At 36.9% G+C, this 27,005-nt stretch overlaps 2 protein-coding genes across 2 annotated transcripts; one reads left to right on the forward strand and one right to left on the reverse strand.

Annotated features, from left to right (window-relative positions):
- Positions 1-5,522: 5,522 nt before the first annotated feature.
- Positions 5,523-15,879, forward strand: slc10a1 (solute carrier family 10 member 1). The gene is made up of 8 exons (XM_028439749.1): positions 5,523-5,663; positions 7,187-7,439; positions 7,514-7,600; positions 8,776-8,888; positions 12,550-12,754; positions 13,513-13,691; positions 13,791-13,990; positions 15,648-15,879. Exons 2-8 carry the CDS (start codon positions 7,236-7,238, stop codon positions 15,713-15,715), a joined length of 1,056 nt encoding a protein of 351 aa, XP_028295550.1. The 5' UTR covers positions 5,523-5,663; positions 7,187-7,235; the 3' UTR covers positions 15,716-15,879.
- On the reverse strand, positions 15,855-25,452 carry srsf5b (serine and arginine rich splicing factor 5b). Its single transcript, XM_028439750.1, has 8 exons — positions 25,334-25,452; positions 24,982-25,115; positions 20,415-20,485; positions 20,196-20,342; positions 20,018-20,090; positions 18,723-18,796; positions 18,525-18,632; positions 15,855-17,060 (listed from the first exon to the last, which is right to left on the reverse strand). Exons 2-8 carry the CDS (start codon positions 25,105-25,107, stop codon positions 16,703-16,705), a joined length of 957 nt encoding a protein of 318 aa, XP_028295551.1. The 5' UTR covers positions 25,108-25,115; positions 25,334-25,452; the 3' UTR covers positions 15,855-16,702.
- Between the last annotated feature and the right edge of the window lie 1,553 nt (positions 25,453-27,005).

The following is a 27,005-nucleotide window of genomic DNA, read 5'->3' on the forward strand; positions in this document are numbered from 1 at the left end:
CACAGTTTTCCTTCTGTTTGCAACCCTATAGGAGTCGTATCTTTCCCTAACAGCTTTACTGAATTGCTGTGTATGTTCGCCGGGCTAAAGCCAAAAAGGGTCACCCAGAAATATAGCCTGTAACTATATACTGTAGGCCTAACCTAGACATGGGCAACTGGTGGACTGGGGCCACATTCAGGCCTCTGTCTAATTTTGTGCGGCCCCCAAAGGAAACACACAACATGACACCAAAAACACACAAAATTACTTATTTTTAGAAACAGTGCGATAACAGCAAAAATAGAAAAAATGAAGAAAATAGTAATCGATAAAATATCTCCAAAAATACGTAAGACAACTACAAATGCCCAAAAATAACCGAAATATATATAAAACTATGTCAACAATACACAACAATAACAAGAAAAATGAATACCATGACTATATATAATTGAACATATAAAATTACTCCAAAAACACTACCTGACAACAAAACACACAAAATGGCAGGAAAATATACAAAACAACAACAAAAAATACACAAAATTGCTCTAAATACACCTAAAACAAGTACAAAAATAACAGCAAAATAAAATGATGACATTGATTGGTCAGATGCTGCAATCTCCACCCCTTATATGTGAGCGCGTACGTACTCAGGCTGAAAACACTTGTCTTAAATTAGCATGTTGTAATCTAGATTTGTAGGGCAGCTTCTCTCTGACGGGGAATGTTTGGTTTGTTGAAGCCCACTGACGGAGATGAATCCAGGATATAATTATCTAGATTAGTATCATATGTCCTTTGTTCTATCCTGTGGTAATGATTTGATTGGTCATTATTCTGAATGCAGACATTAATGTTGATAATAAGGCCCATGGTTTAGACACTCACATTTTTGTGGCCCCGCTGTGATAGAAGTTTCCCATCTCTGGTATACAACACAATAAGGTTAGGCTTTAATCTTCCCTGATTACAGCAAGAAACAACCTTATTGCATTTTTAGGCCGTGCTACCGAACTCAAAACACCACTCACTTGTTGTTGTTGTTGTTCTTCTTCTTCTTCTGTGCACTAGTTAAAAACGCTACTCCTCTGTTATTCGTGAACGGATCGGGCTGAAATTTGGTTGGTATAATCAATGGATGTGTACGCATGGATGCTCTGAGCCCGATTTTCGGCCAAGAAAAAAAAAGAAAGTTGATCTGTCATTTATTTGCGAGTCAAATATGACCACAGTTGGTGGTACCGAATCATTGACATACCAATATATGAATGGGGCCCAATACTCCATATGTGCCACGGGGGCGCCAGGGGGCCCCATTTGTCAAATGAGTACCCCTCTGTTAACGCTCGTTTTACTCGGTGGAACCGAGTCATTTGACTAAATGCTTGGGAACGTGGTACGTGCTATTCCTTCTTGTCATTATTGTTGGTGCAAAACTTGTGGGGGGAACAATGAGATACGTGGTGGAATGAATATAGAGGAGTTATCCACCATCTGAATGTCATGTTTACAATGATTAATAGTTCTATTAATATCAAAAAGTCAGTAAAATGACTTTTTTACTGACTAAATCAATGACAAGTATTAGATCAAATTGTTTTGATGGTACATTAAATAAAAATTTTAGAATGGAAAAAAAGGTTAGTTTTTGATCAACTCAGCAGGTTAAATGAGTAACTAAACCCTCATCTGGAAATATTTAAAAAAAATAATGCCTTGATTACTAGATACTCACCACAGATTAAAGAGTTCACAGGTGATCGTGAGAAGGGGCGGGACTAATAGTGATGTCACAAGCCACCAAAACATCACAATCCTCCATTCTCTGACAATAGCAAAATTCCATTAAAATAGTTTGGTTTCAACCCATTGAGGGAAGTCACATTTACATTTTTACAACAAAATATGCCAAATGGATGATAACTGATGATAATACTTTTAATAATATGTCAACAGTAGGACTAAAATCAACCAACAACAGTACTCCATACCCAAATATATACATTTTATAAATATAGTTGTTGTTTTTTCAGCAGAAAAAAAAACGGTTTTAGAATTTAGTTATGCTTTAAGGTAAAACTTGGAATATAATCAATCGGGGTGAGTATTGGCAAGGATGTTGCAATACGATAGAGTTATTAATACTGGGTTATATGAATAAGAATAATAATTATGATTATTAATATTATTTCAAATTTTGCGGGGTGCCACTCCTTTTAACAGGAGAAATATGTCTAAGTTTTTAGACTAAACCCATCAATGTGAAACCAGGGAAAAGTGAATTCGAACAGCGACATCTACACCATCATCACAGCTTTAATGAATCAGAGGAATCAAAGATTATGTTTAACCTTTTATTCACAATACAACAATTAACACAGTCAAAATATCAATTGAAATGGGATAATTAAATCATGATAAAATGCATTTCTAGGCTAATAAAAGGGAGGATTATATGTAATAAAGTGAAATCACTATTCTAGGAGAATGCTAGTCTACTAAATATTGAAAAAAAATGCAGGATACATGTTTGAATAATAAGATCATAAAATCCAAGAATAAAATCATAAAGAGAGCTCATAAAACAAAGGGGAAGACAGACAGGGGAGACGTACAGACATGAATGAGATGAACTGTGTGTGGAACATGTTGTGAGTGTGTGTAAGTGTGTAGTTATGGAAATATGTATGTGATCTATTGTGGATGAAGTTGCTGATGAAAGTTCATTCAGGTCCAACCCTGACGTGCTGTTTGAAGCAATGCAGCAGGACGTGCCACCGTTGAGTTCTGTTGCGTTTCAACAGAGTGTAGCCCCTTCAGCCGATCCAGGCGGTTCTGGCCTTCGCAGCTGGCTTAGAGAATGGCTCGTGGCTTACCCCAATGGGCTTCTTTCTGCTGTTACGCACGTCACTAAATGCTGGATTTGTCCAAACCAAACAGCTGTTGTTTCTAAAAATCTAACTGTTTCAACTAAAAATAAAATGAAATAAATGAAAAGGTGGGAAGGGAAACGCGTTGAGCATGAAACGCCAGTGTCCCAAAACTGAAATTTTGGGCAGTTTTCTTCCTTTTAAAAGATTATCTTTGAGACTCGCCTCCCAAGAAGGAAGCTTCATTGATTGGTTTAAAGTTGCCAGCATCTCAGCTGGCTGCCTTTGGGTGTGTCTGGGGTGTGTGTTTATGTGAGACAAAGACAAACAGGAGGGATGATTCCTAGATTTACACATAAACCATAATAATGAGTTCAGCATATTCAAAAAAAAATCTTTTCGACATCATATCTTGAAATATCATGTATTACAAAAGAGTTTGATACCAAACACGACTGGAAAATAGCCTAGTATTACTTTAGGAACCGGTTAATGAATTTTACTTGTAATTACTCATAAACATAAATGTTAAAAATTATGTTATGCCTCTTCTTTACTATATGGTTGCAGTAGATACCTTAAACTAACTTTTGTGATGTTTTCTGGTATTTTGAGCACTTTTTAAATGACGGAACATTTAAAATAGCATTCTGTGGGTATTAAATTATCTGAAAAGATTGGAATAGGACAGACAATATTTGCAATTTCAATTACTGCAGAAACCATTCCAATAATGTTTTCATTTGTGACTTTTCAAACATAATATAGTTTCTTTGTTCTCACTTCTTCACTGGGACACATCTCCGACAAGAGGCCAGGAAAGTGTCCTTCTGTGACATCTCACCACAGGGGGTCAGGGGTCAGTGGGACAGTTCTGTGATCTTACAGCATCCCAAAGATATCTGTTTGTAAAGGAGGGAGAAGACGGATGTTCTTCCCCCGTGTGGAGTCGTAAAAAGAGTTCGTACTGACCGCTTCAAAGTGTTGGGCCAGTCTTTTCGGCTACATTGGGTTCAAAGGCCGCATAGTGGGGTTAGCTATGCACCTCAAACTTGCTGGGGCAGTTATGTTGTAAACAGTTTGTGATAAAGAAACAGGCTCCTTGGTTAATTCCTGTTAGAAAGAGGGTCTTTAGGTTTGATGTGGTTTGGTTCCCTATTCGTATCACGATACTTTGGTCACGATAAGATATTATCGCAATATATCATGATTTTCTGGCCAGTTAATATCAAAATTAAACGTAGAGATGAAAAATCAAGTTGCTGTATATGTTGATCAGAAGATATTGATCATTCAGAGGACAAATTGTGTCAAAACTATTTGTTTCAAAACATTCTATTTATTATTTATTATTAGTGTTTTTGCACATTTTCACTGAAAAAAATAAAATACAGTGTTACACACTGCCATCATAAAATAAAGTGCAACAAGTTTCTTTTCACTGAAACTACTGTGTAGAAATCTCAAAGTAACCATGACAACATAATGATTGCATTGTAACAACTGTAAGTGAGAACATTAAGGATAAATCACCCTGAGTTACTGATAATGCACAAAAATAAGAAAAAATATTTTCAACTATTGTGTCAGTTTAAACACTGATCTGAACGGATTATATGAAAACAAAATACCTGTACATACATAAATATTGCAGGCATTACACACTGCCATCATAAAATCAAGTGCATCAAGTAACCATTGCAACACATTGAAAGCATTGTGACCACAGAAATATTACACAAATACACAAAAATATTGATCAAATATTTCAAAGAAATATTATTATTTCATCAATTTTTTAAATTAAAAAAATCTATTTAAAATTGCAATATATCGTGAAATTTATTTTTTTTCTCACCCCTAATAATAAGTCAGGATCTTTATTGTCCTGTCCAGTCACACAAAATTACATTCAGACTCAACAATTTCAGTGCAAGAATATACAAGAGTAGAATGAAACGTACAAGGAAATGACTGCTAGCTTTTAACAAACATAAAATCACATAAAGAATGAAATGTTGCATATTTACTGTAGGCTTTCTATTGCATTCATGAATTTGTACATCAACACGATGTCCTACAATGAGTGTGTGTCCATGTTTACAATCCTTACAGCTGGTGATGTTTCCATTAGAACAGAGATCTAGTGAACAGTGAACTGTGCTGTGTTCAAATTACATCACAAAGTAGGATGAAACAACACACACCAAAAAAGGACTTTTTAGCTAAATATAAATTATTTTGATAAGGACTAAAGTTTGAACTGTTAATGTTGTACTCCAGTAAATGTGAAAAAGTTAATTCCCTACTCAAGGAAACTGTTAATATTGTACTCTAGTGAATAAAGAAAAGTTAATTTTCTACTGAAAAACAAAACAACCAAAAACTATTAGTGTTGCCCTTTATTCAACATGGAAAATGTATTTCCTCAAAACAGAAAAAAAAAGAAAGTTTTTTGTCTATTCACATGTATTCATATTAGTTTTTAACGTCTTTCATTTGAAAATCCTTTATTAACTGGAAATATTTTCAGCACATTTAATTTTAACTAATTTTTTTTTTATTATTTATCAGAGTTTTTATATTACATTTTCGACCACCCGAGTACAATTAACCTGGACCCTCCAGTGTTTGTTACCTGCAGTCGTCTGTGCACTAGATGGCACTTCAGCTCATACTGTATGAACTTTGCATGAGTGAGAAACATGAGTAAAACATTAAATAGAGATAGAGAAGAGAAGAGAAGAGAAGAGAAGAGAAGAGAAGAGAAGAGAAGAGAAGAGAAGAGGAGCATTGACATCACAGGTAAACCATTTGTCTCATGCTTATGTTTTAGACTTAATGTCCAGATCTTCCTATTTTTCTTTTCATATCTGATTTAATTTCTTCCTTTTCAATCAACTCTGTCATGTTCTTTGTGCATTATTTGTTGTCCAGTCGCATGAATCACAGGTTGGGTCACTCTCGTTGCATGTTTTTTTGCACCTTTGCTGCATTTACTACTTACCCAAACTAACGAAAATTGTTGCAGGCAGATATGATAGAGTCATATTTTCCAGTAGCTAATGGTCTTAATGCTTTCCCCTCACACCTGAGCTAAGTTATGCTGTGTTTTAACTCACAATATTCAGGCTACTACAGTCACTTATGCTGATCTGATAAAGCAGAAACCCACTCCCATGTGCTAAAGGTCCAGCCTGTTAAAGCATTAAAATGCCCTCTTTTTACAGAGCCTTGAGTGCGTTCACCTTTAGAGGATATTTTATTAGTTCATGTCATTGTCGTGGGTCGATGCCCGGAGGAATAACTATAGGACTCATACACCATTAAAATGATATTTTAATATTTCTATTTAAAAGTCAGTAAAAATGAATAAATGAGAGGTTTGAGGAAATATTAAAGTAGATGAAGATGTGAGATTTGAAAATGTGATACAAAAACAATCATGTTGCTGGGGCTTTTATACTACATTATTTATAATGTTCATAGTACACTATGTATGGTGTAAACTCAGTGTAATCATTGATTCAAAATGCAGCAACGCAATAAAAAGCATACAATGGTTTAGATAGAAATGGATTTATCTTGTTATGGGAAGTCTACACCCAACCGTTACTAAGTAACGTTTTGTTTAAAATAATCAACGGACGTTGTGAAATTACAAAAAAATGAAACAACCAGACAACAATTAAATGCATCACATCATATAAACATAACGCACGGCACCAAAACAATCAAACAAATCAGTTTTAGAGTTCATACTGTAAATGTAGCTATACTTAGAGCCTGATAATTGTTTTTATTTTGAATTGAATTCATTGGTGTGATTTTATTCCAAAAAAGAATTGTACATTTTGACAAACCTTGTATTTTGTACAGGTGCCTTTGTGGAAAATAAGTGAAGATCCAATGATGCTAGATTTGGTCTCTTCCTTTATAAGATAATACATGAGATGTTTACTGTATGCAAGGAAACAGTGGCAAGATTTATTACCAAAACCCAACGTGGGGAATGAAAGTAACAAGTAACTTTTAATTTGAGTACTATTTAATTGAGCTACTTTTTACTTGTACATGAGTATTTTACATATGACTTACTTGTACTTGAGTAGGAGATATCAGTACCCTTTACACTTCTGCTGGTCACTACATGACTATGAAACATACCAGTGTATGTAAGCCTTCATTTTCATAAGTTACTAGCCCTTTCCTCTGAGATAATATTTGACTTTCTTTCTTATTTTTTTATTTTGTTTGCCTTGTCGACTGTTAATAAAGTTGAGGAAAAATACATTTGCTCATTAAACTTTCTGTTTTTTCTCTTCGAGCCCCGTTGGAGTTTTCTGCCCAGTGTCGTCAAGTTGGGAAAGTCTCGACATGGAGTCCATCATTTATCCTACAGCTGATCTTAGTCTGGAGCCCAACAGTAGCCTCTGGCTCAACGTGACGGCTCTAAACTCAACTGCTCTATACAGCCCATTGTCTCCTATTGTGGATAAATTTGTCAGCATATTTTTAATTATTGCCTTGTCTCTTACCATGGTTTCAATGGGATGCACCATGGAGTTGTCTAAGATTAAGGTGACAACCCTTTGAGTCTTTATAGAGGCTGGCTATGGATTTAACAATCAGATAAATTCATCTTCTCCTTCCAGCAAAACATACTAAAGCCTAAAGGAGTGGCCATTGCAATGGTGGCCCAGTATGGAGTCATGCCTCTCACAGCGTTTGGCCTCAGTAAGGTCAGTACTGTGTGTGTAGCTCTAAATGTGTGTAGCTCTAACTGTGTGTAGCTCTAACTGTGTGTAGCTCTAACTGTGTGTAGCTCTAACTGTGTGTAGCTCTAACTGTGTGTAGCTCTAACTGTGTGTAGCTCTAACTGTGTGTAGCTTTAACTGTGTGTAGCTCTAACTGTGTGTAGCTCTAAGTGTGTGTAGCTCTAAATGTGTGAAGCTCTAAATGTGTGTAGCTCTAAATGTGTGTAGCTCTAACTGTGTGTAGCTCTAACTGTGTGTAGCTCTAACTGTGTGTAGCTTTAACTGTGTGTAGCTCTAACTGTGTGTAGCTCTAAGTGTGTGTAGCTCTAACTGTGTGTAGCTCTAAGTGTGTGTAGCTCTAACTGTGTGTAGCTCTAAGTGTGTGTAGCTCTAAGTGTGTGTAGCTCTAACTGTGTGTAGCTCTAAGTGTGTGAAGCTCTAAGTGTGTGTAGCTCTAAGTGTGTGTAGCTCTAACTGTGTGTAGCTCTAAGTGTGTGTAGCTCTAACTGTGTGTAGCTCTAACTGTGTGTAGCTCTAAATGTGTGTAGCTGTAAATGTGTGTAGCTCTAACTGTGTGTAGCTCTAAGTGTGTAGCTCTAACTGTGTGTAGCTCTAAATGTGTGTAGCTCTAAATGTGTGTAGCTCTAACTGTGTGTAGCTCTAACTGTGTGTAGCTCTAACCGTGTGTAGCTCTAAATGTGTGTAGCTCTAACTGTGTGTAGCTCTAACTGTGTGTAGCTCTAAATGTGTGTAGCTCTAACTGTGTGTAGCTCTAACTGTGTGTAGCTCTAAATGTGTGTAGCTCTAACTGTGTGTAGCTCTAACCGTGTGTAGCTCTAAATGTGTGTAGCTCTAACCGTGTGTAGCTCTAAGTGTGTGTAGCTCTAAGTGTGTGTAGCTCTAACCGTGTGTAGCTCTAAATGTGTGTAGCTCTAAATGTGTGTAGCTCTAACTGTGTGTAGCTCTAACCGTGTGTAGCTCTAAATGTGTGTAGCTCTAACCGTGTGTAGCTCTAAGTGTGTGTAGCTCTAACCGTGTGTAGCTCTAAGTGTGTGTAGCTCTAACCGTGTGTAGCTCTAAATGTGTGTAGCTCTAACCGTGTGTGGCTCTAAGTGTGTGTAGCTCTAAGTGTGTGTAGCTCTAAGTGTGTATTTCTAAAGGTTCTCCAGCTCTCTGACATGGCGGCGCTGTCCGTTCTGATCTGTGGCTGCTGTCCTGGAGGAGCGCTGTCCAATGTCCAGGCTCTGTTAATAGAAGGTGACATGAACCTCAGGTACACAACAACAACAACAACAACAACAACAACAACAACAAACACATTGTATGTTTAGTTATGCTACAGAAAGGCTGGAGCTCTGCTTAAATTAATCCACACACATTTTCACTGTTCCACTAATTCTGCTCACTACTGTTCATTTTGTCAATTAAAAATATTTTTCATAGTTTTCGACGACTAAATTTTCAAGTCATCTAGTGACAATAACTAAACTATGACTAAGTTAAAAAAACAAAAAAAAAACTTGTGAACAGAAATTCTATAAAAATGTATATAAATTTTTGTCAACTAATAAAAACGAAACTATAATTTCGTCAGATGGGACAAAATCAATCTGAACTCATGTGATCGTTGGGTTTTTACACATTGATCACATTAAATCTGTTTTTACAAACATTAACATCTTCTCATATCAGGTTGTGCAATGCTAATTGACTCTTTAAAACAATTCTTAATCGATTATATTGGCTACCGATTTAATGTCATCAAGCTGACTAAAATAGCCCTGATGACAAAATTTTGACTAAAATTACATTTTATTTTATTTTTTTGGTCAAAAGCCTCTGACTAAATCAAAAATGAATCAAAATTTACCTTTCAAAATTAACACTCACTGTGCTCGCATGACTTATGTCTTTTTAGTTGTGGACTGTGAGGCCTTGTGTAAACCATATACTGTATACTGTACATAGATTAACAAGCCACCAAATTCAACGTAGATATATATGATATAATGTATATAATGAATGGGACTGTGCTGACTGCCAACAAACTGTTCAACAAATACACTAACAAACCAGCGTTAACTTTGACAGCAAATTTTGATGTCGTCATAGTCATTTGACTAAAATGCAACTTGGTTTTAGTCAAAATGTAGTCATCAGTATCACTATTTTAGTTTTAGTCAAGTTTTCTTCAACTGAATGACTGTAAGGTTTTAGTCGATTAAAGCTGCAATATGTAAATTTTTTTTTTTGGTTTTATTTGGTCAAAAATCCAATATCATCTTATTATATTGTATTGCATATTGTAATCCAAAGTGTTCTGAGTGGACAGTGAATGTCTGCTCCTTCTCCTGACTCTGTAAATGAGCTTTAGGAATACAGGAGCATGACGCTGGACTTCAACCAATCAGAGATCTATCCACCAACAAGGCGATCCCGTGAGCTGTTTTAAGCATTACTATTGGCTGCTCGTCAAAAGTCGATGCCCGTTCCCGATCTGAGAGTAGGGACAGTCCCATGGCATTATATTCAAGTAGAAGTCTCTATCGTGGCTTTTGGCACAACGGTTACACGGCAAAGCAAGAGGAAAAAGTAACGCCGAGGCGGAGAAGCAACAGAATAAAGGCACAAATGAGTCCAGAGTTCGCGCAGGTTCTTCTGACTCGGTATGTGGCGGACTGCGAGCGATCCACTTTCAGTCCGTGCGCTGTCTGCCCCGAGTCGGAGAGAGAGCACAGACGGAATAAATAGCTTGTAAAACTAAGAGAACATTGTCTACGGTGGAGACAGAGAACTAAAAACTAAAAGACTAAAAGTTTTTGTATTTCTTAAAAGATTCAATTACCATTCATGAACCTGATATGAGATGATATCAAAATACTTTTTGTAAATGCACACTGACAGATTTGATGTGTTTAATGTGTGAGACCACATGAACCATCTTACGTCTACAGACACATCATCGTACTTCCTGTTGGATACGTTTCCAAAAAAGAAACTTAGTTCTAAATGGATTTCGTCCCATGTGAACATTATTGTTTCATTTTTATGAGTCAATGAAAATATCAACGCCATGACAAAGCATTTTTGTCAACAAATTGAACACTATAACAAATCCTGCTGCACAGAACCAGAGCAGATCCATGACATGCAACAATAGTGTTGCCTCTAGCTGTGTAGTAGTACAAACACGGTCCTGGAGGGAGAAAAAAGGTGACAGAAATGTCAAACTCTTTCCAAAAGTCAAATTTTTTCTTTAAAAAAAAAAAAAAAAAAAAAACAAATGATCAGTTTGCCTTCCTTATTTAGAGTAAATATGTTACTTTTCTACCTTTAAATCTTCCCTTTAACATGCATCTTTTTGTACTGTAAGGTCAACTAGGCTGAGAATCCTTTACCCTATATAATAATGTCAGCTTGACCTACAACTGCTCTTATCTCCAGAAAAATGACAATAAAGTCAGAGCCTCAAGCAGGCGTTGCTTCATAATTAATCTATGCAGGAGTCATAAAAGCAACACAAACCAGAAGTTACCTTTGATATAAAGAACTGTTCATCAGTAAGTCTGAAGTCTCACAGACTCCTTCTAGAGGCGTAAAAAGTAATTGCATCTTGAAATAAACTCATAGTACAGTATATTGATTTTAAAGTAGAAGTTTTCAACTTGTGAGTTGAAACCCAAAAATATGCCCCCTGCATTTTCCAAGGCAAAAAACTAAAACAAAACTGGGATCATGTACTCTTATTTTGAAGGGGAGTGCCCTCTGTTCCCAGTTATAACAATAGGCGATAATGATCTGTTAATCAAATATTGTTTACATAATATATACTCACTTAGCTTTTCATTGATCTCAGTGATTCAGAGAACCTTGCCTCGACAGGATGCTTGTAGAGAAGGAAGTGTTTTTCATTTCTTAAAGCTGCAGTATGCAAAATCATGAGACTTGTATAGAATCAACCACGTTCCCTCCCCCTCCCTGTTTCAAAACCCATCGTCCCTTACTGGTGTCTTTGTTATCACGCACAACTGTGGAGCTCTTTGTGACTTTTTTCTTAGTAGAGACTAGTGACAAATGCAGGGACTTTATCTTGTGTAATTGAAGAGTTTTCTGATGTTTTCGAGACACAAAGGCACACATCTTTCTCTAGTTACTGGCCTACGCAGCGTCTGTGGCTGTGAGCTCTTGCACCGCACAGCTCACACACTATGTTTGTGCCTTTAGACTGCTGCTTCACCACGTTGGTCTTCTGTTTCTGCTTGCTTTGCTGTGTAACCGTTATGCCTAGTGCCATGATGCTGGAGAGTCCGTCATTGTACTTTACTACAGAGGATGTAAATGTACATCAACATTAGTCGGGCGCCAGCCAACAGTAACACCCCATAACAGCTCATGGAGCACTCGTTTGTAAAAAGATCTCTGATTGGCTGAAAAGTCACGTCACGATGCTGCATTTCTAAAGGTCTTACACAGGGCCAAGGTGTAAAAGTGCACTGTTGTTTCAGAACACTTTTGATTACAACATGCTCACAGGTAATTATGGATTTTTGACCAAATGACGCCAAAAAAAACTTACATACTGCAGCTTTAATGACCACATTCTCAGAGGTGTTTAAGCCTGTAACCTTGAATCTGACAAATTTCTACAGATGAAGCATCTCAGTGGTCTGGCAGATCATTTCAATTGGTCTGAAATCAGGGGGGGTTTAGTGGCCAAAAACACCTGACTGACATAGGTCATTCAGATCTCCTTAACAATCCCAGTCAACAGCTGTACATATGAAAGGTCGTCCAGTATTCAGATGGTTCCACATACTTAAGAAAGAACTTTTGAAAGCTGAGTCACAGTCAAATGATTGTCTGATTTGCTCAAATGAAAACTAGTTTGCTTTGGCTAAATGTCCAATAATGACCATCTTTGTGTTTTCTTGCAGTATTGTGATGACTTCCTTTTCCACTGTGGCAGCTCTGGGCATGATGCCTCTACTACTCTACCTGTACTGCCAGGGCTTTGACAGCATCCATAAGTTTGTGCCTTTTGTCGACATCATTTTGTCACTGATCCTGATCCTTGTGCCGTGTGCCATTGGCATCATCATCAACCACTTCAGGCCCAAATATTCCAATATTTTCCGAAAGGTTGGTGCATTGTCATTAAGGATGGGATCGCAGACTTATTGGACGACTGTGGATTTTAATTTATTAACACAAACTTGTATGTCCTATTAACATATTTTAGATGTTAAAAACTGCATTTAGTAAACAAGTGAAAATGTATTTGTTACAAAGTTATGGGGTGCCAATTGTAAAGTTGCGCATTCTAAAATACGTAGTCAATGGCATGTAGCTAAATATTTAGTTTCACCTGTGACATTTAGATTCAACATTTAGATTTAGATTTAACATTGACATTTCATTTTTACGAGGAAAAAAAAAATCACAAATATTGCTGCAAATCCGGTCAAAAGTAACATGAAAAAATTCACATATATTTTTAAATGTGGTTTGTTGCAAAATATTGCAAAAAAAAAAAAAAAAAGTTGCCATTTATTTAACATGCACAACTTTACAATTGGAGCCACATACAAAGTTTTTTTTACCCAAGCTTAAATGAATGCAATAAGAACAAAAGTTTGATCTGTTAATGTTGTACTTTAGAAATGTGAAAAAGTTAAATTTCCACTCAAAGAAACTGTTAATGTTTCATCAAAACAAAGAGTTTGAACATACCACAGGATTATCATTGTTTAATGTTTGAAATAAGAAGTTATAGTTATGGCACTGATCCCACTGTTTCAGATGATCTAACTCAGCTTGTTACTGGGAGTTCTTGATGTTTAAATAGAATGCCATCAGAAGAAAATTGAGGAATTTATATATATTTTTATAATTTAAAGGTAGGAGTCGCTACATTACTGACTGCTGTTGTGGTGGTTGCAACTGTTGTGACCATCGACATTGGAGGATCCATGTTGGAACTCCTTGCTCCTTCGCTCCTGGCCATCTGTGCCATCATGCCATTCATAGGCTACGCCTTTGGCTTCATCATCGCCTCCATCTTCAGACTCAACCCTTCGTGAGTTCATTTCCATTCAAACACTTGGTGGGAACCGGTGCAGTCTGTAGTGATCTGTACACAAGCATGACTTATTGATAAGGTTGTTCACACCATCAGACAGAGGAGGACAGTTTCCATGGAAACAGGCTGTCAGAACACCCAACTGGCCTCCACCATACTGAAGGTAGCCTTCCCACCTACGACTATCGGCCCACTGTTCATGTTCCCCATGATTTACGCGCTGAGCCAGCTCACAGAGGCTCTGGTGCTCGTGGTTTTTTTCAAGTGTTACAAAAGGATCACAAAGAAACAGAAAGGTGAGCGAGTTACCTATTTAACCATTCCTACTAAACATTTGTAATTGTGTGAAGTACACGGCCTTCAGTACGTCCCAATCCGTGTGTAATAGTTATCCTTGTTGAGAATGACTTTAGCAACCATTTACCACTTTCTGGTATTTAAACTGGCATTATTAAGATCCTACCATGTGTAGTTTTCAAGCACGCATACTTTGGCTTGTAGAATATATTTAAAAGGATACATTTGAACTTCATCAGGAATTCTACAACATGACTGACATCAGTAACATGTTAAGGTTTCATTTATTCAGGCAACTAGTTGTTCAGGAATTCCACCTTGATCTCCTGCATGGTTCGACTGTCAACTGCCAGTCTTCATCAGAGGCGTCTGCCCTAAAAGAAACTTTAATATATTATTCAAAAAGAAGTGAAGGAGACTTCAAAGGTAACTTCAAAGCAATCAGCAGACACCTCTGACGTTGACAGTCAAAATATGGGTTTCCTGAGGAACAGTTGCCTGAATAAATCAAACTGTAACATATTATTCAAAGAGAATCTTATAGGACATTAGTAACAGATAGTCCTCAAAGGGAATCTGTCTGAAAATAGATTTAACAAAGTTTGTTGATGAAATAATGACAGGTGCATCTCCAAAGCTACATTAGTTATGGGAGTACTCCATTTGTAACGGTTGTCAAATGTGAATGTAAGAAATAAAAATAGATTATCAACCTGAAAAAAATTCCTATTTATGTAAGCTAATGATTACGTAATACTAAAATAAAATGAACACACTAAAGGAAACTAGACATACTGCATTAACTAATAAAAATCAAGAGAAAATGCATAATAAAAGCCTCGTCAAAAAAAATAAAATAAAGTAGGTTTTGGTACGCAGAAGATGATTTGAGGATACATTTTTAAGAAAAAGGAGAGGTTTTAAGAAATTGCACAAGCTGCTGAAAGTTTCCTGGAAATGTACTATTTACATATACATATATAACATTATGGAAAATTAAGGTTCAGATACCAGCAAAGCATTTGACAACCTTAATCAAACCAATTATGAAGTGAAACAGATCAGTGAAAATCTGGATCTGCCACAAAAATTAAGAATTCCTCCAGTAGATGTCAGCAAAGCCACATTGGCTTTCTGGACTTTCAAAGTAACATTTTTAAGCCACTGTGTTTGTTTTTTCAGTACAATACCACAAATCACTCCAATATTTCATTTGGCTCACTATTTTACAGTATTGAGCAATTTTTCAAGTGTCTTGTACAACCGCTAAATATTAAATTACATAAATAATTTGGTCAGATGTAGAACCAACTGCAGGGTTCTAATGTACAGAATTTGTATTAATAAAAAATGACCCACCCTAATGCATAAACTGCTCCATTGGAGGCAGCATTATTACAGAAAACTGCTTTCCATTAGGTTTGAAAGAGAATTTTTATCAAAATTTCCAAATAAAAAATTGTTATGGTTGAGAAAACGTGTAGGGGTGTCCTTAGTATTTTGTATGCTGGGATAACCTGGTCTGTAAAATCAAACTAAATTTGTTTTAATTATCAGACAAAAATATTTTTTATTGTAAGTACGCATAAATTAGTTTGTTAAACATCGAGTGAGATATTGATTTTCAATCATAACCCACCTGTATTTGATTTACAGGCAATTGTCAAGAACAAAGTGTAGATGAAAAACTTCAGGAGCCCATGATGGCATCAAGCACCGCCTGAAATACATCACCTACCTTTGATTCCAGATGTTTCTGACCTGTGTGATGCTCTGCTGAGACACTTCAGCAACAGTTACATCTTTAAATCTGTGTCTTTCACATGTTCTGTACAAACAACTTGTGAAAAAACACACACCCTATTTTGTTTAAATCTGATTTATTGGGTATGTTCTGTCTTTTTACTGAAAATGTTTATGTACAAAAATCACGTTTCTTCCAACTCTACACATTTCAACCACAGTTATCATAACTCACAGTACCAACAAGTATTCTTTGAGTTGCACATTAATGCTTTAAACTAACGCTGAAATGCCATCAACAACAACTTCTCCACTATCAAAAAAAAAAAAAAAAAAAAAACAATATCAAGCTAGAATACTCTGCTTTCTGCGATAACAATTAAACATTCAGAGCAAAACAATGTTACAACTTTTCCAGGAGGGCAAAATATCCCAAACTCAAAATCTAGGAAAAGAACATAAAAAGATCTAATTTTATTATAATTGTTTTTAAAAAGGAGCTGCCAGCTTCAAAGTTTTTTTAATGTGATTTTGCTTTAGGCAAAACCAAACAATGTTGAGCAGTAAAGCACATGCAAGTTTTTTTTTTTTTTGTTTCTTTAATTTTGCTGTAGTAGGACACAACAATGTGAAAAGTGTTGAGACTGTTTTTTTAAGTGACTTTAAAAAAAAATTAGCGTTAGGGAAACGTCTTGTTCAGATGCACATGGATGGACAGGTCCAGTGTCAACTATCGACACGCACTAAGACTCCACAACAATCCTACACAGCTGACTGCATGACTGTCAGAGTAAAGGAGTTATGATGTGTGTCAATATTAAACTGGATTGTCTCGTCCTGTCAAAGTAATGAATGAAAATGAAGATTCAATAGAGAATCTAAAGCAGAGTGTTGGTTGGTAAACCACACGTCAAGTTCTACTGAGGAAGTCAAAGCAGCTCCAGTGTCTCCACCTACAGCTATGTGAGCTAGCGCTGACTATCAGTGGAAAGAGAACGGGACCGGGAGCGGGAACGGGACAGGGAGGCTTTTTTAGCAGGAGGAGGGGTGGGAGGGGTGGCTGACTTTCTAGACTTGGAAGAGCGTTTTGGAGGTTCTTTAGATTTGGAAGCAGGAGAAGCTCCACCTGCAGGTGAAACACTGCGGGAGCGAGAATGGGAGCGGGAGCGAGAACGGGGGGAACGTGAACGGGAGCGAGAACGTGAACGGGATCGGCTTCGGGCCTTAGCCGGGCTCCTGGAGCGTCTGGGAGAGCGAGATGCAGAGCGACCTCGAGAGCGGGACCTGGAGCGAGAGGAGCTGTCTGACCGAGAACGACTTCTGGACCTGAAAACAAAACAAAAACAGATCATTTTAGACAAATTACATGTAGAAAAAAAAATCATCCACCACGCAGTGGTTTGACATGTTAAAGGGGACCTGCATTACAAAGATCATACATAAAATTAGGGCTGTTGTTCCAAATGACATACTAACTACTTATACCAAGTCTGATAACAAAATACATATGTAGTGCGTCTGAATGGATTGAGTATGGAAGAAATACCCAGATGTTTACTATATCGAGACATCATTTAAGTATGCACAGTGGGCACACTACTCATACTCAACTGCCCCATGATGCATTGCAAGCAAAATGTAAAATCATCCTGGGACCAGCTTCAAAGTAAAAATCAAACATCCCCATTGCAATTAAGCTATAAAATAAATTGATTTATTTTAGTATACAGCAATAAAATAAATCAATTTATTTTATTGCAATAACAAAACATGCATTGCTGTCTCATAATGATTGCACTTCTTGTAGTGTTGACCCTTGACAGCATGTGCAGACAAGAAAAACAAAATAACATCCCCATTTCAAAATAAAAGCATCTCTTCTTGTCTTCCATTAATTTCTATTTGTAATTTGTTGAAGTTAACTGGAAGTTTTGTCAATAGCACAATGTACGGGTCTTCGAAAATCTCCGAAATGTTGACATAAAATGTGTTTCCGTGAGTTCTATGAAAGTGACCATTCTACTTGGTCACTCTCACTTAAAATGCTTCCAGAACTTTCAAAGGTGGCCTCAGTTCGCTTCAGGTTTTTGTCATAGGTTTGAAATGCATCTTGGGAAACTGAAGTATACTTCAGTGGGAACGGTCATTATCCTAACCATACTTATAGCAAATTGTAGTATATACTCAATGAATTTGTAGTGTATAGTATAAAGTGTGGAATTTCAAACAGCCTAGAAGTTTAGTAATTTAAGAACAACCAATGGTTAATTAAATTAGGTTGTAAAGCATTATTGTTACTGTTATTGAACAGATTTTTGTCCCCCACACTTACTCCAATTTTACTGACCAGACTAACCCAGCGTACAGAATACTAAAAACACTCCGACTTTCTTCAGGAGTTTTCTTAAGTTTAAAAGTTGATTATTGGCAAAATTAAATTAAAATTTTCCCATTCAAAGCAATTGGAACACAGCGCCCCCCTGTGGTAAGTCATTATTGTAACATTCTCGAGTTAAACCTGGCATTTCATCAGATTTGCTGACCACCATGTTGCGTGTCAAATTGCTTTAGTGGAGCCACCATCAACCGCCCTCTACAATGGCTGATGGTGCCCAAAGTTTACGAATAAACGCAGACTGTAGCCATCAGAAGCGACTGGTATCACCATGTGGTCAGGTCACGGATTTAACTTACAAATAAAATTCACTAAAGGTTACTTTAATCTTTTACAGACACGTCAATTCTTTGAAAAGTACTGAGCTGGAATATTACATTTTCCAGCAAACCAACCTTTTCTTGGCAGCTTCTATCAGCTTGATTTTCCTGCCATTGATTTCCTTTCCAGATAGTTTCTCAAGGGCATTTTTCAGATCGCTGTAAGAAGCAAACTCGACCACTCTGTGGGGAACAAAAAAATACGACGCGTAAACATTGGTATTCATCATTTCAGTTTTTGGATGCACTGAAGCATGCGTTACATTTTCTTACCCCTCATTGAGCTTTGGACGATGTGCGTCAGCGAATGTCACCTCCCCAGCTTGTCTCATGAAATCTTTCAGGTCCTACACACACAAACATCTGTTAACATCCAGAAAAACTCGTAGCACCAACAAAGCTCAGTGAGTGACAGCTTTACCCAAACACATGTGGTTAGATTTTAGAGAAATCTACACAGACTACTGCAGATAAGGACTAAAAGGAGTCCAAGAACCTTAAAGTCTAACAATGACATGTCTAAGTCATTCAATTATTCTAGCAAAGAATTACTTTTTTTTTTTGTTGGAAGAACAATTTATGACAGGTGATTTAAAAGAACAAGCTGAGTGTTAGCGGCTGCTTTAAGATCCTTGGACTAACCACAGACTGCATTGACTGAACTGCAGTGGTGCCGCCTGGGCAGCACATGGCGCTAAGAGCCCCATTGTCCCTGTCTAAAAGGGCACAGGGCTCCGCGCCGGGACCACCCCTGCCTCAGCACCCCACCTCAGTACAGAGAGTGAACAGGGTGGAAGAGAGGAAACTACTACCTGAGAGCGAAACCCTTTGGCTGTGGGCTGCAGGCTCTCCGAGCCCACCATACCCGGATAACAGCAGATTATATCCAATGGCACCTGGGAAGAACTCACGCTCTCTCGCGATGTGCGGGAACACCGGAGGGGGAAGGGAGGGGGGGTTATCGATCGGTGCCCCTCAAATTACCCAACCATCGATCAATATGCCACCACCATCATCGACTCTCGCTCTTTCGTCTGCTTTCTCTCTGCCAACTCTCTGTTTTCTCTCTCCCGCTCATAACCACACAGCAGGCGTTGCGAGCGAGCGAGCGAGCGAAGGGGCCGCCTCTAGCGTGGAGCGAGCGCTCACATGACCAGCAGGCATCAACAAAGGTAGGACAGACTGGCTGACAGCACGGGCTCAACCCGGACAGAGGGACCCAGAAGGGGTTAACTCCACCATAAGCGAGATCGAGTTCTTCCACATGACACAACAGTCAGGCTGGCAAATAAAGGGGTGAAGAATTGGTTAAAATTTGAAAACAAGAACAAATTCAGAGTCTTTGTGTTATTCTCTGACTCAGGAGAACCAGAACTACAAATTTGGATTTTAAAATTAAAAAAAAATTGAGGTTTTAAATAATAAACATTTCTGAAAATTAATCAAAAATGCCAAATCTACATGTTTGTAGGATATTTTTTTTTAGCAGTATTCCCACAAATGTCAAAGTGCTGACAATAAGACTGGCGACAGGTGTTGAAATGTGAAGAACATGAAGGTGGACTGACCTGCCAGCTGACACGGGAAGACAAGTTCTCCACAATCAGACGGTTCTCAGTGCGCATCGGGGGAGGGTTTCGACTGAGAACAAGAACAGATCAATCTTAATATGTGAAAGCTAGTAATTACACCATGTCCTAAAAACACAAGTAAAATGGGATTGTTCTGTGTGTTTCAAAGTTTTACCTCCGACTGTTTTGTGAACCTCTGCCATAGCGATCAGAGAAGCGTCCTCCACCACCTCCTCCTCCTCCTCCACCACCACCACCACCACCAGGACCTCCACGACCACGGCCGCCCCGCAGGCGCACACGAGCATGTTCAATAGTCACCCTGATGTTAGACAAGAAAAGGATTACACAATCTTTCTTATAAAAACAACCTTCCAGCAGAGAAAGTACCTACCTTTCATTGCACAGCTCTTTGCCATCGAGCTCATACACAGCATCCTCAGCATCTCTGGGATCATCAAACTCCTGCAGCAAAGCAGAGAGAACTTTAATATACATCACTTTTCTGTTTGGGCTTTATGCTGTAGACATGGAAACGATACAAGATAAACGCTGAAGGTCTCGGCAGAAAAAAAAAGTTTTACAAAATCTATCATTTAAAAAATAAATTAAAATAGTGTCCTCAAAATGTAAGTGAAGCTCCAATAGGTGTTATATTAGTGTTTCCACCTGAAATAGAAGCTATCGCTCTGACAAACAGAAACAGTTGCTAAAAACATCACTAATCCAGCTTTAGATAATCACGTTAACAGCAAAAAAATAATAATAAATAAATAAAAATCATGAAGCAGTCAAAATAATTTAAACAGCTGATCATTGGCTGAACCAGGAAAAAAGAAAAAGGGCTCAATGTACATTCACATATTTTACTGTTTTTCAAATACAGGAAGAGAAACGGAGAAAGATGACAATACTAACAGCTATATTTTATTTGCTTTTTAGTCATTTGTTAATTTACTTTTCAGACGATTTTACAATTTATAGCAATTTTTTGGGTGCCGATTTGAATAGTTGATGCTGCTTCCCAGTAGTGGTGTAACGATACATCGATTAATTAATTAATGATTCAATTACATCGATGCACAATGAAAACATCGATAAACATCGTCATCTTTAAAGCAGAACTAATTCACTTTTGCTTAGCGCTCAACTTAAAGGTCCCCTTTGGTTATGTCACTGTTGTAAACAGCAGCTCCTCCTTCCTGCTTCAGTGAGACGGCAGCCGGAGGCTTCATAAACGTGCCGGGGAAAAATTAAAACGGTTAATCTTGAATCAGCCTACATTCTGAGGGAACTCATCCTATAGTAAATCAGTAAGTTGATCATTTATACCATAAAAATGGAGCTGTTTATGATAAGTGAAGTGATCAGCCAGGTGGCGCGCACACAGTGACCAGAAGCACCAATGCGTCACCCCATTAACGCTTGTATTACCCTCACAGGGACTATGAAAATGATTTATTAAGGTGAAAAAGTTACTTAGTTCTGCTTTAAGACATGCCTTTATTTTGAAATTCACATAGCACGCCTGTTCGTCCGTGCCACCATTTCCTGTGCGGGGATGGTGGCGTAACGTAGCAAATGCCAGGCGACAACAAAACCTTGTAACCCCTGCTGCCACCCCAATTTGTCCAAAGTATTATGCAGCCGCTGACCAGTAATGCCCTGCCGCCGCTCCTGAATGTGGAGCCAACCGCTAGAAAACACCAACGAAGAAGACGCAAAGTAACCCGTGAGCGGCACGGAACCTGCGCCGTTTACACTGTTGCGAGGAGTCAAGGAGAAAAAGCCAAGTGAGGAAAGAGGTAAAAATTATGAACTAGATCAGGAAGTGAAATAATAATGAAAGCACAGCGCTATCGTAGTGATGCTGATTTTAAGATAAGAACTGGGTTGAAGATGGTTGTTTTGCTAGGGGTTTAGCACGCACGTAAGTGCACAGACACAAATTGAGATCTGATACTTTTGGAATTTGGTTCGTGCTCGCAAATGGGTTGATTTATACCAATTCCCCACAACAAACAACGTCTGTTCATGTAAATAAGGACTACTGAATAACAAGTGTCTGGAAGTCCACTTGAGATATTTATTTAATATTAAAAAAGAACAAATTGCATCAAAACCATATATGTAGCATTATTATCCGAGCACCCTTCGTTCTTTGGTTATTCTGTTTTAAAACCAAATCAAAACAAATTAACCATGTGGTTATTTTTGTTTTTACACAAATTCATCATATGCATCTTAAAATGTTTTTAAACTTAGTTATATAACAGTGTGGCATTATTAACATGTTAATGTTAAAATAATAATAACATGCCAGTGACATTTTTTCCCCATCTGATTAGTTTTTAAAGCCATATTTTTGTATGATTAAAAATGTATTGCACCGTAGTAATTTAAATAAAACTACTACTTTTTATCACTCACACAATTCAAAGTTTAACACTTTGTTAAATGTTACAAAATGGTGTTTATACTGTTTGTTTTAAAAATGTATAAATAATAATAAATCACTGAATAATGATAAATAAGCGAATGACTAAATGTGATGTAATGTGCATGGTTTTAGGAACTGTGACATTTCTAGAAGTTAAGGATTCATCTTATGTGTTTGGAAAAGAAAGAAAAAATGGGGATAATAGTCTTTGTAGAATCCCAATAGTTGTAAAATCAGAATTGCAATTTAAATCAAATTGGCACCCAAGAATCAGGATTAAAATCAAATTGGGACAAAAGGGTATCGTCCAGGCCGGAGTAAATAATAATCACAGATGGTGATTTGAGCGGGTCTCTGGGAAATTTAATGGGTCCCCAAATAAAAAAATGTATTTCTTTCTATTTCTTATATTCTTTTATTTCTTAAATTGTAGTGTTAAACTCTCTTAATGGTGGTATAATTAGCAGATATATTCATGTATGTTCAAAATGTATAATAATAATAATAATGTATAAATTAAACAAATACAATTCAAATGAAAACAAAATGGTGTCTGTTGTACAAAAATAAATTATCAATAAAAGTGCTGATTTTAACACAAACAAAACATTTCATCACCATGACAGAGTCAAAAAATAAATTGTCACCAAAATAAGACCAAAATCTTCTTGTCTGAACATCAACTAACTCAAATGAACTGAGTCAATCACTATGAAACTTATAGCACAAAATTTTTACTTAACTAACAGTGCAAAGTCTGTTGAGAAATATAAAATGATGCAGATATGTTTGTGGTGTATTGTAAGCAGCTAGTTAACTGGCTGATTGTTGTTGTAGCGGCTAAACTAGCATGTACACAATGGGATCATGTATGCACTCAGTTAATGCTTGAAGGGGTCCGCTGACGGCTAGGTTTGTTTTGCTAGTTACTGTGATTTTGAACAAATTGTTGTTCACAATGTGTCATTTTTCATGGGAAAAATGAAGTGCATCCCTGGGACACACACACGTCTATTAAAGGAGGTCCCAACATTATTGATGCCTAATTTAATTATCGGTCAGGTTCTATTTGGAGACTAAAGGAAGTGTCTATTTATACGAAAACGTATCAATAGACACTGGGACTATGGGTACATTTTCCAGACCGTTTCTACAAAAGCGTAATAGGACCGAACGATTAATTGCATTTGCTATATTAATGAATTAAAATGCAATTTTCTAATCGCAAGAGGCCCTTGATAGTAGGGATGTAACGATTCACTCAACTCCCGATTCGATTCACGATACTCTCAAGATTTATTTTACAAAATGAGACTGTAGACAAATGATTGAAAAATATTCCTTTATTAAAAAAAACTAGAAAATACTGTACTATATCTTTTATTTTTCATTGTCAAAAGAATCCCTTGATAAACTATTCAAAATAATACAATTTAACTAAAAATAAATCTTGAATTAAATAAATAAAGGGATAATACACATGAAGAAGAAGCTTATTAATTTAAATTCTGGTTCTATAATAAACAATGCAAAACTGCATAATAGTTGTGCCTTAACAATTGGACTTTAAAAAAAAAAAAAAAAAGTCATTGCCCTGTATTTACATCAGATATTTGTTTGGACCAGCAGAGGGCGCTGGTAACCCAGTGGTCGGTTGGCATGCAGCTAATGTAGCAGTGAAGAAGAGATGCTATGCTAGCAGACAGTGCTAGAGTAGAAGGCAGTCAGAAAGAAAGTATTAGCAGACCCCGCCCGCCACCTACACTTCTGGATAGCGCCCTCTGCTGGTTAAAAAAAGTACTGCGATTCAATTTTCAGAAGATCGATATCAATCGTGATACCTATGAATCGATTTTTAACTGCCTTGCGATTAATCGTTATATCCCTACTTGATAGAAATCGCAATATTGAGGGGAAAAAAATTTCGCAATTAGATTATTTTCTAAAATTGTTCAGTCATAAGTGTAATGTGCCTGTGTGTTAGACATGTCAGGATGACCGAGTGGTCTAAGGCGCCTGACTCAGAAATTCTTCCTTCCGCTGCCGTGGGTTTAAATTCCACTTTTTGTCATATATATTTTTTCTTTTTAACATATTTAACACGGCAAATTCCACCTTTAAAAACACATATACGAAGAAAAAATTTTATTGCCTGGGTTAGGGCTAAAATAAAAGAGTTAGCGGGTAGCTGAAAATAAACATGAGCTAAAATAAAACTGACGGAACTTTAAGTCACATGGTGCACCTATCACGTCACCTAAATTGGCCAATGAGGGGCGCTGCGTATACATAGTTTATTCATACGTTTCCGTATCAATAGCCACAGCCCAGACTAAACAAATGGCGGCACAAGGACTATCTCAGATGTCCTTGTGTTTAACGCTTTGATCGCACTACACTTTTTCCAACATATTGGCCTCGTTGAATGTGTAAGACAATTTTTAAAATAAATAATAGTGTGTTTGCATGAAAGATGGTCGAAAAATAAATAAAATAATAATCCTACATTAGTAAGACTTACCACAAAGCCAAAGCCCCGCTTGAGGTCGATGTCTCGGATGCGGCCATAGCCCTTGAAGAAGCGCTCCACGTCCTTCTCCCTGGCGGAGGGACTGAGTCGACCGATGAAGATACGACATCCACTCATGATGTGAACTACAAACACAAGAATATGAATTAATCCTCATTATCAGACGGTGGGAAATAACAATGGCGCAGCCTGAACACGCCGTCTGTAAGTAGGTGTGTGCGTAGGGCCTTTTTTTTTTTTTTTTTTTTAAACTAACTCAAACAAGCTGGATTCAACAACAAACTACACCAATATTAGAGTTTTAAAAACACAGCGTTATTAGGCTTAACTTTCATATACGCACCTTTTTACGTTATTGGCGCTATTTTAGAGATGACAGAAAAATGGATCCTCCGACAAAATGGAGCTTCTGCTGTAAAAAGGAACGAGAGCCCACGTGACTCACGAAGAAGACGCCCAACGCAATACGAACGCCCCCGGATGTGACGTCGCAACAATAGCACAATTCTCCAAACAGTTTCTATGATTTCCGCTAGGTGGCACTCAAGTGCAAGAAAGGTTTTTACACGAATATTGTGAAACCTTTTTTTCCCTCATTCGGTGCAAAGGTTTGGAAGTTATTAACAGCTCTGTATCAGTTTTAAAGCACTCAAAACAGATGTAAACAAACTATATAAACCAAATAAATAAATAAAACGTTCATTTTTTTTATTCACACCCATTTTTGGTTAAAAGCATTTCAATTTTGGACAATAAATTATTAATCACTTAATCAGAAGCTGCTTGTTTTGCAATTCACTAATATTGATCAAAACTACTAAAAGGCAGGAATTTGCAAAATCTTTGAAACATTTCAAACTATTTAATCCTCTCTGTTTATACAAAACACAATTTTGATTTATGTTTGATTTACCAAGTTTATGGTATCCACTATCCTCCATATACAACTCAATGTTTTGATGTATTTTTGTTGGCTATTACATGTGTCATGCTTGTTATTTTTTGAATTTTAAAATTTTTGAATTTACTTTTCAATGTGCAAAACTTGGGTCAGTAAAGATTGAGAATGTTACATGACATAACTAAGAGGAAATCTGCCCAAAATTCCAACTTAATAAACTGAAATTTAAATCATAATTTGATACAAAAAAGTTTCAATTTTGATTTACTTCCCTTTTTTTTACACTGCCAGCACCAGATAAACAATTTGACTTTTTTTTGTTGTTGCTATATTTCATGTGAATGTTGCCCTTTTCTATCCTTACTTTTGTCACATGTCCTATGTATATTTAGTAATACATAACATTTTTATACAGTGAATTGATGCGGATGGAGCAACTAGAACTTTGTTGTACGGCTGTTATGGTACCATGAAAAAAAGGCCTATTCTATTCTTTATCTTTTCTATATTGATCAAAAATCCCTTTGCGTGATAAGTAACGGGATCAAATTTCCAATTAAATTTCAAAGATGTATTCCTGTAAAGGATATCCTGAAAATGTTCACACTACAAAAGCAAAATGAGTTCCAGTCAAACAAAAAAAAAAAAAAAAAAAAAAAACGAGACATATTCATCTACATTGAAAAGAAAGCTTTAATTAGAAAGTTATATACACACTGTAAAATTAAATTAAACTTTATACAAATATTAAATTACTATCTTCACACCCACTGCCATGTACAGAGGAAAAACCGCGACTGAAAGCTTTGAAAGTAGAAGTTCTGGGGAGATATTTAAACTTTTTTTTTTTTCTTTTTTCTGAAAGGACGTAACACTGTACAACAGTGCTTCATAGCAAGAAATAAATCTTTTTCTTTCCAAATCCAACAAATGTTCAATGGAACAAAGCAGAGGAGTAGCAAAATATAGGTGCTTATTACAGATTCATCATTACAGTTGTTGGAAAAGCTTGGGAAGGAGAGAGAGAAAACGAGATCTGTTAAAGTTATGTCCAAAAAAACCCCCAGTGATACATACAGTTTTATGCATAGAATAGAAAAGAACTTAGTAAGGC

The sequence above is a fragment of the Gouania willdenowi genome, chromosome 24, assembly GCF_900634775.1.
Source record: "Gouania willdenowi chromosome 24, fGouWil2.1, whole genome shotgun sequence".
NCBI lineage: Eukaryota > Metazoa > Chordata > Actinopteri > Blenniiformes > Gobiesocidae > Gouania > Gouania willdenowi.

Bases quoted from the DNA above. Each gene is read 5' to 3' on its own strand.
- slc10a1 (XM_028439749.1), top strand. From the start codon at position 7,236: ATGGAGTCCATCATTTATCCTACAGCTGATCTTAGTCTGGAGCCCAAC. The intron at 7,601-8,775 runs GTCAGTACTGTG...GTATTTCTAAAG, and splicing joins CAGCGTTTGGCCTCAGTAAG to GTTCTCCAGCTCTCTGACAT. The intron at 13,692-13,790 runs GTGAGTTCATTT...TCACACCATCAG, and splicing joins ATCTTCAGACTCAACCCTTC to ACAGAGGAGGACAGTTTCCA.
- srsf5b (XM_028439750.1), bottom strand. From the start codon at position 25,107: ATGAGTGGATGTCGTATCTTCATCGGTCGACTCAGTCCCTCCGCCAGG. The intron at 20,486-24,981 runs GTAAGTCTTACT...GCTTTGCTGCAG, and splicing joins AGCGGGGCTTTGGCTTTGTG to GAGTTTGATGATCCCAGAGA. The intron at 20,091-20,195 runs GTAAAACTTTGA...TCTTGTTCTCAG, and splicing joins GGTTCACAAAACAGTCGGAG to TCGAAACCCTCCCCCGATGC.